The sequence below is a fragment of the Protomyctophum parallelum genome, assembly GCF_964188405.1.
Source record: "Protomyctophum parallelum genome assembly, chromosome: 15".
NCBI classification, from domain to species: Eukaryota; Metazoa; Chordata; class Actinopteri; order Myctophiformes; family Myctophidae; genus Protomyctophum; species Protomyctophum parallelum.
The window spans coordinates 6843109-6856881 of NC_139710.1; the positions used below are offsets into that span (position 1 = coordinate 6843109).

Consider the following 13773-nt stretch of genomic DNA (forward strand, 5'->3'; position numbering starts at 1 on the left):
GAAGGACGAACAAAACATGGAGGTGGAGTTGACACCGGCACCACTTTTTATGTTATTAAAAAAAGCAGCTATAACACTTTGTTTGCTTTAAGTAGTTCAAAGATTGCGTTTCATTATCATTTTGAGCCCAGGTGTGGTTTTCATTTAGTCTGTAAATTATGAATTTATACACAGTAAAATACTTGGTGTTCATTTAATTATAAGTATAAATGGAACCAAAAGGACCCATCTTCATCATACAGTACACTTTTCAGAGTTAAATAAACACTGCTAATGTTGAAAATGCAAAGTAAGACTTTTGGTGAAAAAAGATGCAATTACTGTGGTCGAGGAAAAAAAAGTAATAAGTAAAGTAATAAGTAACTAGTTACTTTTGGCAGGGAGTAATAAGTAAAGTAACTATATTACTTTTAAGTAATAAGTAATAGTATTACTGTTTAAGAGTAACTTTGACAAATATGCTTGGCATTGTCAATCACATGGCACTGGCTAAATCAACACACATACATTTAATTATTGTGTCCACCAGGCCGAAGGCATGGGGAGAGTATGTTTTGCACTCCGTCCGTGTGTGTGTGTGTGTGTGTGTGTGTCCGTCCGTCCATTACCAGCTAATCTCCGGCACCGTTAGGCCGGTCGATGCCAAACTTTGCACACACACTCCCTGGATGCCAACGATGAACCTCTGCCCCAAGAATCTTTCAGAACGGCCTGTTATAATTCAATTCAATTCAATTTGATTAAAGTGTCAAATCACAACAAGTTGTCCCAAGACACTTTACAAACCAACAAAGATCCACCCAGAGCAAGAAATATTGCGACAATGGTAACTATAAAAACTCCCCTTTAGGAAGAAACGTCAGGTGCCACCATGAGGCAACTTTTCACCATTTTTACCTACGGTATAACTGCACAGATCTGCGTGAAACATTGCATGCACACTGCCTAGAGGCCAGGACAAACCTTTGACCTGCATTTTTCACATCTGCCTTTTATAGCGCCACCAGAGGCCGACTTTCGTTACACAGTATCTCTATAGTCATGTGCTGAAGACGGATCTGACGGATTACATATTCCATCCTAATTGGCTATAATTGGCTTTCAAAGTTTGCAGGATTGGCCCGTTTTGAACAAAAAGCCTCAAATCATGAACGCAGCATGCAATTTACGTGAAATCTTTCACACGCTTTCTTACTAGGCTGAGGAATATATCCCACCCTTTTCACATTGGCCTGTTATAGTGCCACCAACAGGTGGATTTTTGCAAAACACATTTTTGGAACAAAATGCCTGAAATCATCCAATTATCATCAAAGGCGTATGAAGAAATTGCACCCTTTTCATATTGGCCTATTATAGCGCCACCAGGAGGCCACAACCTGACCTGGTTTGGTGGAGACCTTTTGTCATGTTTTTGGTTCTAACAAATGTTAGGAATGTGAGCTAGAGAGCATGTTAGACAGATTTACCTGGTATCCCATTTTCTTATATTATTAGTTTATTGATTCCAAATCCGATTTCACAATTATAAGTTGCTGTGGATAAGAGCATCTAAATGCCTAAATTGCTGCAGCTGCGTTGCTTACTAGCCTGCCATTGTTTTAAAATCTGCTGTAGTTTATAACCTGAATTGCAAAAGAACAACCCAGGGTTTCCTTCACCTTAATGTATCCGTAGTGTTCCAACTATGTCCCTTTTTATGTTAAGTAGCTGCCTACTGTTTATAACACAACTAGGCCCTTAATCATGCAGCCTGTTTGGGTTGCAGTCAAGGACGATCGTACAGTAGTTAATTAAGTACAGATCAATCTCAGTGCCAACGGAATATTCACAAAAACAGTCCCATGGTAAACTGAGAGCCACTGAGAAGGAGGCAGAGGCCGAGGGGGGTGTAGAGGAGACCAGCGATGTTTGTTCAGGGCTCAAAAAGACCCTGCCACTCATATTTGTACAGAGGACAAAGCTCAAGCAGGCTCTCTGGCACCAAATAAAAGACGTGTTTTCACAGCGCATACAGCAAATACAACTGTTCACTTTTTTTTGCATTCTTAAAAGCTGTTGCCGAATTTCAGCGAAATTGAGCTTCATGCCAGTTGCCATGGAAATGGGTCCGCGTGGTGGACAGAGGACGGTCGGGGGTGGAGGGTGGGGGGGAGTCGGAGGTTGTGGGCAGTTGAGGGGGAGGCAAAGTACACTTTTAAATTCCTTAGTACTGTATGTGGCCAGGTGGAGTTGAGCCTCAGGAGCCACCATAGGGACAGTCCACTTCCTCATTGACAATCAAGTGACTATTTAAAGGCCCTAGCTGTCATCTAGCCAACTTCAGATGTTTGGTGAATGCTGCCGAGGGTCTCGAGACCTGGGTCTGCTACTGGGTTTTTAGCTATACTAGTGCCAGGGTGAGCAACATGTCTCAAGACTGTCTTAATCATGTTTCATTCTGTATCTAAATGTAGCTGTTACCATTCAGGTACTGTATAATGTTCATTATGAATCCAAACATATCTGTCATCATTCAGGTTGATGATTCATGTGCTGTGCTGACCTCTTTCATGTGGCAGGAGGGAATGTGAGGGCACATATGGACATTTAAAGGTATACAATCAAACAATTTGTTACTACCCAGGTTTAGGTCACGTGTGACGAGGTCTGTTCCCACAAGAAGGATAAACATGACAGAACACAGACACTTGAAGTAATCGCCACTGCTGTTTTGTTTTCTTTTGTTTTAGTTTAGTTTAAGTTTATTTTGAGCCATTTCTGTTTTCTTTGAGCTGTTTCATTTGTTGACTTGTTGTTTCCCCCCCACATGGTGGCGAGTGTTGCATCTGGATGCCGAGGAGAGCCAAATTGGTGAATTAGCTGACTGGCCGTATGGGTTGCTACCAGTAGGATCTCACGTTTAGCCCACGACTAAGGTTTGGCTGTGACTGCACCTCTTTTCACGGTGTCGTTCCTGTTTTTTCCTGCATGCTGTATGCTTAGCCCCTCTCGGGACCCTACATAAAGCTTTTCTGAAATTTTGATGAGTTTTATGTTGGGTCCCTGGTCAGACCTATATTTTCGTATGGAAATTCCAGTACGCGGAAGTAGAAATTCTCTCTAAAATAGGATCTGCGCCAAGTGACGGCATTTTTTTACTTGAGTTATTCTGAATTCGGGAACTTTACGTACCTATACATCCCGCTGCGAATATCTCCTGTGGCGCGGAAGCCGTTAAGTATTTTTAATCTTTGTTTGACCGATTTGGTCGCTTTATTTCTTCTTGTTTGTTTACCGTTTATTGTACCGCCTCCCGGTGTGCGGTTGGCTTGTGCGGCTATGTCCCTGCCTCTGATCTGCTGTGTCATAGCTATAGCGCCACTAGCTAGCCAGATAGGCGGTACAATGAGGTGTCAATAAACAAGGAAGGAAGAGAAGAATCCAAGCTTCCAAATCGGGCAAACCTATATTAAAAATACTTAACGGCTTCCGCGCCACAGGAGATATTCGCAGTGGGATGTATGGGTACTTATACTTTACATATTCAGAAAGCCTCACACTGAAAAATATCGTCAAAGAGCGCGGGGAGCCGCTAAACATGTTGTTTATGTTTAAAAATGGGTGCGTACCAGCCTTGGCATGGTAGTAGTGCAACAGGACCCAATGCTATCTGGGTCGTCAAAATGTCAGAAACTTCAGTAGCATTTGGGTTCTGCTTGGAGGGCTACTGTATGCTGTGCTGTGCTGTGCGTGTGGTTAGTTAATTTATTAGTTTCTTAGTCTTTCATCGGTTGTGTGTTCTAGCTGTTTAGCTCCCCCTTATTAGCTGTTTAACTATTTTGCCTATTGGCCCCACTGGCTCCAAATGTGACATCGTTTCCCCTTTTTATCAATAGTGTTGGACCTGTTTATTGGCTTTAGTATACCTGGTTTTAAAAGATTGTTCGCCTTATATTTTCTGATATGATAATAAATGTTTTGTATTCATCTTCTTAAACGTTTAATAAATTTCCGTTTTGTGGAACAAGTCTCAAGTCCTTATAAACAAACTTGCATTTTGTGGGGAACCCAGTTTACTGGTCTAGTTAAGTCCTTGAACTATTTCAAGGTGGCGTAGTCATACAAAAGTAAATCCTTTGGTACACTTGGTTACATGTAGCACTGCCATACTGTGCATAATTACAATGACATGCTCAATGGCTACAAAATGAGAAAGAAAGCATCTGAAATGCTATTCCACCCCTTTTAAGTCGTGCTACAGGACAGGGTGACTCGGGTGAGCACCTTCAGTCGAAAGCTCACCTTCCCCCAGAGAATCCATACGGAGCGGTGCATGGACTCTCTACCATGCCAACTGCCATCAGACTCTATGATACAAATGCATAAGAACTGCCTCCCCCCAAATTGCATATGGTCCTGGTCTTGTGTGTTTATGTCCACTTGGGTTTGTTTTTCTGTTTGTCCAGTAGCTTTATGTATGTGTCACATTATGCTGTTGTAACGCTTCAAGTTGCCTTCGGGGTTTAATAAAGTATATCTCATCTCATCTTATGCTAGAGAAAGTACAGTATATGCCACACTGTACCCATTACTCTGGATGTGAAGTGATGTCCTTATATCGTGTCGTGCCATTATGAACCGTGGTGTGGACATTTTGCAAGCTGTCTCTGCTATTGTCACCGAGACAGATTAATGAACATTTATCTCAAATATGAAGGAAGGCATTGTATTCAGTCAGGAAAAGTATGAATGTAAACATTTTACAGTGAGACGAAAACGAACATGAACACAAACAAGATTCACAGACTAACATCTACCATCTAAACTACCTTTAAACTGGCAGCTATTTGTTCTACATGGGGATCGAGATGATTCCGTTAAGGAAAATGTGGCCCTGAATGAAAGAATTAATTAATACAATCGCTAAGAAATCGTGATTTTATAGGTATAGCACTGACTGATAGTTCTTTACAACAAGCCCTTTGCTTCCACTGGAACAGCATGTAAACTCATGCTGTGTGCGCAGGGCGACCAGTCAATACTTTAAAAAGGCATGCGAAATGGGGAATGAATATTAGCACATCAAAGAACTGCTTCTGACAGGAGCCTGAACCTAAGTGACGCACAGAGGGTGGAGAGTCTACCCTACCGCATAGGGAAAGAGAGGATAGGAGAGGAAGTCTTGGGAGTGTTTTGCGAGAGGAGGGACAGGGAGGTATACAGTATGACTATATAGTAAACTAACAAAGGAATATTGTGATTCCGCAACCCACAAATGGGTCCTGACCCAGCGTTTGGGAAACAGTGGTTTAGGGAGCTGAAGAGTCTGGTCAAGAGAGTGAAAGAGGGAGCGGAGAAGGAAACTGAATGGATTCAGTGACAGTCACTGAGTGACTCCAGTAATAAAACTGGTACAAGATTGCAGAGAAAGATAAATAAAATGGCAGTCAGGTGAGACAAAAAGAGTGACAGAGCAATACGAGAAACAGAGATAGGGAGAGAAGGCGGAATGCAGAGTGCAAGGTGAAAGATATATTATGACAGAGGGAGAGTGGGAATGAGAGGCTAGGAAAGCGAAACCGAAAGAGTGTGTGTGTATGAAAACGGTGGCAGGTGAAAGGGGGAACTAACAGGTGACGCATATATGAGAGTCAGTCCAGTCCAACAGGTGCAGCTGTAAAGAAGAATAAGGACGTACTCTATCCCAGCTGTATTTCATGAGCAGCAGGACGTACTCTATCCCAGCTGTATTTCATGAGCAGCGCAGCAGAGTTGATCAAAGCCAAGGTATTCTCCAAACATCCTGTGAAGCTGCAGGGAACATCCAGCAGAATCCCCTTTCGCTGGGGTCGGGGGGTTGATTGAGCGTTTCCTGTTTTTTTTATAATAGCTTAATATAATAGTTCTTAATGAGAAACTGTGAACCTGACTACTTCCAGGTACTACTTGGAACTTGGTACTACTTGTAAAACATCCACATTCAAACATAAGGATTTTTTTCCCTTTTCTTTTTTTCCTAACTCTTGAGCTGTCCACATTACAAATGTAAAAATCTGCATCGAGTACGGAACAGTTAGCTACCGTTCCATGGTGAAAACTGTAGAATAAGATTGAAGTCTGCACATTAGGCTACAAATTACACCCAAAATCATCATTTCATAATGTACTTTTTCCTTTCCTAGAAATCTAGTGGAGGTAAAAGTACAATAATTTAATAATAATTTAGTTTTGAAAAGTAGCAGAGTGAAATTTAGCCTACAACCTATTTAAGTAAAGTACAGATATTCAACAAATGTACAGTAATTACAGTACACTCAAGTAAATATACTTTGTTACTGTGCACACTGTTACTGTGTACCGCTGGTGGACACAATAGAGATGGATTTTTAAATATACCAGAGTGTCTGACTAATTCCATACAGCCTCCATGTATAAGCCTGTTGACGTGTTTGTCAGGTATCTCATTGACAAATTAATTTAGTCCTGGGGGAGCATTCATTAACTAGCTCATCCATCTTTCAGCTTCTCCGTCAGCTGAAAGTTCAAAAGTTGGAGGTTCCTGAAAAACAATCTGGAATTTTGACATGACAATAATCCTGCTAGTGTTTCAGTATTGAATTTGTGAACATGTCATTTACGCGGTACACTGTACCGGAACGGTGCTATCTCTGGATTATGGCTGGCCTGGGCTCGAAAAGGTTATCCCTGTGACAATTTGTTCTTTTTTTTAGCAGGGATGGCCCCAATAGGGTGGAGGGGGGCAAAATCCCAGTAGGGTTTATGCCCTGCTCCATTCATTTAAATACACTGCTGTGAATGGAACTCAAGCCTTGGTGTGCCATGCTCTCATTTTGAGCTCGACAGAGACTGTAACCCCCAACCCTGGTAGTTGTTATGCAATGCTCTCCTGCAAACTGTGACACATGGTTTATAAACATGTAGTGTTATGATTAGGCTACCCAACTTTCACTCACCGCGGAAGGCTGCAAGCCGCCCTTTAGTTATCAGTTCATTCATTGCCGTTACCTGGAAATTGAAACCTACTTATGGCTCTGAGGCATGGTTTCGTTTTCCCTCCACAGAATATAAAAAAGAACTGGTTCAATGCAAGTCATTCCTCCGAGGTAGATCCAGAGATATAGTCATGGCCCCAACACTGGTAAGTGAATTCCTGTTTTTGTACTATTGTTATTCACACAGCTACTGAACTGCTTGTACAATCAATCTGAAGTATTGTTCAGTGTGTACACCAACATGAACATTGTCTACATTACAATGTTTGCCTACAATTGCCAGTCCTTTGCCATACAGTGCCACCTACAATTTGATATTTGTTCATTATTGGGGAGAGAAAACAGTCTCTTCATATGAATATATTACATGTGAAATGTAATTGTTAATTGTATAAAATTAGTCTTTGTACATACTGCCATGATTCAATTCAAGCCTATGCCACAACAATGTGAAATTATGTAAGACCATTGTCAGGACTATGAAAAATCATCATGTAAAGTAAAAGTCCTACATAATATTTTTGTGCAAAATGGTCTATTTCCATTAGTAATGCAATTATGTGTTCATCACTTTAATGATGCAGCTGGTAAAGTTGGTGCTGATTTTATTTACAGTACTTACATGCTGCTGGGTAGCTTAACCCATTATAAATATTACATCACACAAAAATAATTTACATAGTTTTATGTTAATATTCTAAATCTGAAAGTGTAACTAAAGTGTAAGTTGAGTAAAAAGTACAATATTTGTCTCTATGATGTAGTGTATGAGTAGAATTATCAAAAATGTAAATACTCAAGTAAAACAGAGTAACAAAGTTGTACTGTAACTGAGTAAATGTACTTACTGTTACTTACGTTTACACCACTGCACAAAAACAACTTTAAACTGTTACATTGACATATTGGCAGCAACAAGAAGTTAACAAACAAACCAGCCACTATGCAAATGTGGTATGGTGCAAAGGAACACATGACATGAGACGGGAGTGTTTGCTAAACTGGTCAACTATGTCATATTTGTTCAATAGGCCTAACATTTGCAAATGTTAACAGCGTTACGAATTATTTGAAATTAAATTTCTGATAATGTTCATGCTTCTTTTTTAGTTTGAGAAGGAGCCTAAACCCGGTGATCTGATTGAGATCTTCAGGGGACTGTATCAGCACTGGGCAGTCTATGTTGGACACTATGAGGTCATTCACTTGATGCCACCCTGTGAGTCTTTTTTCCATTAGCCAGTAGTTAATTAGTTAATATGACAACAAAAAGCCATCGTGAAATCAGAAGAAAATCTAATTTGCTGTTTCAGTTGGCCCATTGTAGTGAGTAAACTGCAGAGCGAGAAGGTCTATAGAGCGTCGCAGTCCCGCCCCCTTTCATGACGACGCCAGGCCCAGGAGATAATTCCCAAAGCATTTTTCCCATATACATTTAAAAACATATTTATTTAAAGACCTTATAAGCGTCGTACAAAGCCAACTTGAGTCGTGACAAATCATGACAACAAACACAATATTTTGGACCAAACAAATAATTACAAAGAAGAAAAACAACTAAAAAAAAAAGGGTTGTAACCTGCCGTTTTCTTCTTCTTTCTAATTATTTGTTCGGCCCGAAAAATTGTGTTTGTTGTCATGATTTGTCACGACAAGAGTTGGCTTTGTATGAGGCTTAAAGGGTCTTTAAATAAATACTTTTTGAAACGGAGAATCATTTCCTGGGCCCTGGTAGGGGACGTTCTATAGAGTCCTGATAGTAACACAACACCTACAATGATAACGTAGTCTCTCTACTAAAACACTTAATTGTCTCCACCAGGCCGAAGGCATGGGGGGAGAGTATGTTTTGCACTCCGTCCGTCCGTGTGTCCGTGTGTCCGTCCGTCCGTGTGTGTGTGTGTCCGTGAGCAGCTAATCTCGGCCACCGTTAACCCGGTCGATGCCAAATTTTGCACACACACTCCCTGGATGCCAACGATGAACCTCTGCCCCAAACTTTCCAGAACGGCCTGTTATAGCGCCACCAGGAGGCCGCTTTGTGCAAAACAAGTTTTTGCACAGTACACCTACAGATTTTGTCCAAACATCACGCAAATTGGTACACAGTCTCTCTAGAGCTATTCAACGAAACCGGTCTTTCAGATTTCTCAGACTCCATCCTGATTGGTTAAGATTGGCTTCCAAAGTTCACAGGAGTGCTCAGTTTCAAACAAAATGCTGCAAATCATGAACACATCGCGTGATTTCCGTGAAATTGTGCACCCACATTCCCACTAGGCCGAGGACGAAATGCCACATGAACAATTTCAACTCAGCCTCAAGGTGGCGCTATAACTGGCCGAAAAGTGTTTTTACCTCTAACTGCACAGATCTGTGGATAACTTTGTATGCCAACTCCTGGTGGAGACCTGTGCCCAGAAGGGCACTTTTTCTAGTTACGCCCTATTTTGTACTTTGTCGTGCGTGTGGTGAAAAACGCTGATATACTGAACTTTGTAGGGTCTGCTATTTTTATTATTTTATAAAGACATCCCCAAAATGGCGATGCCAGGTTTAAAGTGGTTATGTTGTTTACTGGTCTGACTACCATCTTCCACTCTCCCCCACCTTTCAGCCGAAGAGGAGGGTGGCGTGGGCCGCCTGTTTTCACTTACTCAGGATCAAGCGCAAGTGAGGTGCCAGAGATTGTGCGACGTAGTTGGCTCCGACAACTTCAAGGTTAACAACGAGCTGGACGAACGGTACTCGCCCCGCGAGCCTGGTCTCATCATCAGAATGGCCCGGAGACTGGTGGGGCAGATACGACCTTACTGCGTCGCCTCCAACAACTGTGAACACTTTGTCACGGAGCTAAGATACGGAAGGCCAGAGTCTCGGCAGGTGGGTATCACATCACATACTGTAGCTGTCCAGGCTGCATTCCTTACAGCAGGATAGATGCAACTACACCACAGTGTACAATATTACATGAATACTGCCATCTTTATAAAAAGTTAAATAATTAGTGTTAATTTAACTGTACAAATGGACCCAGCGTAAAGCTTCTATCCCTTATGTTGTTCAGTGGAGGAAGCTAAGCCCTAAAACCATCATGAGATTCATGACAGGATAATACCGTCGTGATACTGTACACCAAGGGTCTGCACCTGCCATTCATTTTGACAAGACACTGACCAAACGCGTTGCAGTGAAGCAGATGTGATTGTCAGTATTTCAAGGAACTGCAGATGATTAGTGCAAGGATTCGCTTGTTTTCACACCAGACGATTGCCAAGCTGCCAAGCACATCTGCTACTACCAGCATGTTTTTGTTGCAGCTGTACTCGACTAACTTTGTGAAACTTCCGATTTTATTAGCATAACTGTCAAACAGAAACTGTTTTGCCAAGCCAAATGTCAACTATTTCAAATTGAGTTATCTGTTTGAGGATCATTTGACTCAAAGAAGCCTTCATGTCCTATAAGATCATACTATACAGTACATATTTACCATTGCCATCCCCGGGGGATATCAAACCAATAATCCTTCCAGGGCAAGTGACTTGCAGACCTTTAAACATGAACCGCATGAGCCATTCAAATGCAAACCTCATTATGTTCAGTTATTAAAGGTGTACATACATCTGAAGAACATAATGTTAAAGGTATATTCAGTGATTTCACTCAAAAAACCTTAGGTTTCGTTTTTGGATGTGGGACCCAGCCTTTCGTCCAATCAGGATAGAGAGTCAAAAACGAAACCTAAGGTTTTTTGACCCCCAGGGGTTAACTTGGGACAGGGAGGAACTCCTTATATGGCCAGCACACTCTATAGTAGGGAGGATTATCACACCAAAACAAAAAAATAAGTGATATTTGAATTAAGTGAAATCACTGAATATACCTTTAAAGTAAACAACAGAATAAAACACACTTAACTGTTGCAACCCTAAAATTGTCTATGTCAAATTAGAAGATAAGCGCATAGAAGTGCATCAGAAATATGTAAAGAGTACAGAATGTGTCTTTAACCCTCACTTGTATGTATATTATGCATATTCAGGTTCGTGTAGCCACGGAGGTTGCAATAGGAGGTGTTGCTGTTTTTGGAGCAGTGGCGTTGGGAGCCCTTCTCTTTGGGGGCCTGCTAAAAGATGACAACAAAGAGAATCATAGGAGACGTCATCACCGATGGCAATGAAGCAGCTTGAGAAACTGGTGGTACCAGGTCTCTGTTCCAGATGCCGTTGCATACATCATCTCTATCACCATGATGCTGGGAGACTTTTCTTTGACTTTTCTGTTTTTGTTGAGGGGCGCTAGCCACTCTTATGCCCAGTTTTGTATGTTTGTATGAATCATAGCGATGATTTGATTGGCTGATCACCCCATAGTGATGATTTGATTGGCTCTCCTTCAGTGCCACATGACACCTTTGGACGCCTCCCGCTGGTGGCTAAGATTGCCAATGGCGCCTTTGGATGCCTTTTTGAAAGAAAGAAAAATCACACCAGTGTGAACCAAGTGGTGCAACTCCCGTCTATTGGTTCTCTGTATCGTTCCAATTTGTATCATTCCAATTTCTTCTCTGTATCGTTCCAATTTCTTCTCTGTATCGTTTGCGTCCAGCAGGTGGCAGCCATGTCACATACTTCTCTCGTTCCAATTTCACGCACACCACTCGTGCTCACACAGGTACACACATCACAAACAGGTACACGGACATTGCATGCTGGATGTAGAAGTGGTTGCACCACTTAAAAATGGGGGTGAATGTAGCCAGTTGAAGTTGAGCCTCAGAGGCCACCATAGGGGCACTTCCTCATTGACAATCATCAGGTAACTATTTAAATGCCCTGTCTTCTTCCAAGCAGAAGTTTGGTGACTGCTGGCCTGGCCGTGGGTCAAAAATGTTGGGGCAACTCCTCTGAGTACCACCAGAGGAGGGCTCAAGTACCACCAGTCCTACTAGTACCAGTGGTTGGGAACCTCTGCCCTAGGGGACACGAGGAGAACATGTGAGGGTACCTATCCTAGGGGACACAGGGAGAACATGCAAACTCCACACAGAAAGGCCCTTTCTCCAACCCTGCCCTCGGGTATGGGCACTGACGGTGCGGAGGAGAGAACACACCTCAGTGCCCACAGCTTCTCCAGCGGGAATCGAACCAAGGACCTTCTGGTTCTAGCTGTGAGGCAACAGCACTACCAACTGCATGTGCCACCGTGCCCCCAAATTTAGGTCTACTTAAAGTATACCAAAAGGAAAAGTATAACATTATGCAGAATGTGCCATTGAAATGTATAAAAACACATATTCAAAATAACAGATCTACAAGATCACAATGCAATAACAGATCTACAAAAGGTCACAGTGCGTGAATTGGACATAGGCCTACAAAATACAATAACATGTTAAAACCCATTTTGGTGCATTATGTGATTATGTTATACTTTAGTTATTTTTATAGTGAAAATGCACCTCAAATCTTTGAATATATATTATTACAGAGTGAACATTTTAACTCAAATCTTTGCTTCTGGGGAGGTCCCTGGAACTACATATTTTCAGATGGGGGGGCGCGGAGGCATATTAAATATAATTTTTGGGGTCCTTGACATGAAATATTGAGCACCACTGATACAGAAACATAAGGTTTTTCAGAAAACTGTCAGGATTTTGAAGACATTTTTTAAATTTCGTAGTCAGGCCTAAATAGGTTAACCTGTGGGCTGGTTTTGGGGCAGCGGTGGCCTAAGGGTTAGAGGAGCGCCCTTGTTGCCGAAAGGTTGCCAGTTCGATTCCCCGGATGGGCAGGAAAAATCTGGGTGGGGAAGTGATTGTGATCACTCGCCCAACACCGCTGAAGTGCCCTTGAGCAAGGCACTGAACCCCCAACTGCTCCCCCTGGAGCTGCTTAGTGGCCAACAGTATAAGACTGTGGTTGTACTGGTCAGCTCCCAGGTTTTAATGTGTGTGTGCGTGTGTGTGTGTTTCGATGTGCAGGGCGTTGCTGAAAATGAGCACCTTTGCTCAACTACTTCCCTGGGTAAATGAAGAATAAAAAATAAATTAAAAAAAGGTGTGGCTGTATGTATGCTCAGTGGTCCAGGGACCACCAGTCGGCCTTGAGGCAGTCCCAAGTGGTCCTCCCCCCAACGGGTCCATTTGGTACGCTCTTCTAAAGGATGGAGAGCTGGTAACCATTCTCATTTTAGGCTCTCAAGAGGTATAATTCATTATTGTTAAACATCTGCATTACTTAATTTACACGACATTTACCCATTTAGAGACATCATCACAGCATGGAATTGTAGACAACATCTTATCCAACGACAACTCATTCGTACTTATTCATACGTGTTGGTGGCCTGTGATTGATAGATTGATTGAAGTATTTATTAACTGTTTACAGAATTACAGAACATTACAGCACAACTCAATACAAACTGTGAGTGGACGACCAATAAAGCACTAGACTTGTTTACCTTGTTCAATTCATCATAACATTTAGAGACATACAAATATACACTTCTAGAGAGAAATAGAGAGAGAGAGAGAGAGAGAGAGAGAGAGAGAGAGAGAGAGAGAGAGAGAGAGAGCAGGTGAAACTACATGTTTTAAGCATAGAGTATATACTCTAAGGTTTTAAGTCGTTTGTCATGGACAGACTAGGAAACCGACGTTTTGCTGCCATCTAGTGTTCACCAGCAGACACTGCATGTGTCTGAAGATTATTATGGATGCAGCAGTTCTTGACAAACCTTTTCATATTATATAATTTGTGGGTCCTTG

General features: G+C 41.9%; 1 protein-coding gene across 1 annotated transcript; it reads left to right on the top strand.

Annotated features, from left to right (window-relative positions):
• The first annotated feature begins 7076 nt into the window (after nucleotides 1–7076).
• Nucleotides 7077–11382, top strand: LOC310871596 (phospholipase A and acyltransferase 3-like). Its single transcript, XM_083783207.1, has 4 exons — nucleotides 7077–7141; nucleotides 8106–8214; nucleotides 9613–9878; nucleotides 11041–11382. The coding sequence occupies exons 1-4, from the start codon at nucleotides 7127–7129 to the stop codon at nucleotides 11176–11178; spliced, it is 528 nt and encodes a 175-aa protein (XP_083639333.1). The 5' UTR covers nucleotides 7077–7126; the 3' UTR covers nucleotides 11179–11382.
• The last annotated feature ends 2391 nt before the right edge of the window (nucleotides 11383–13773 follow it).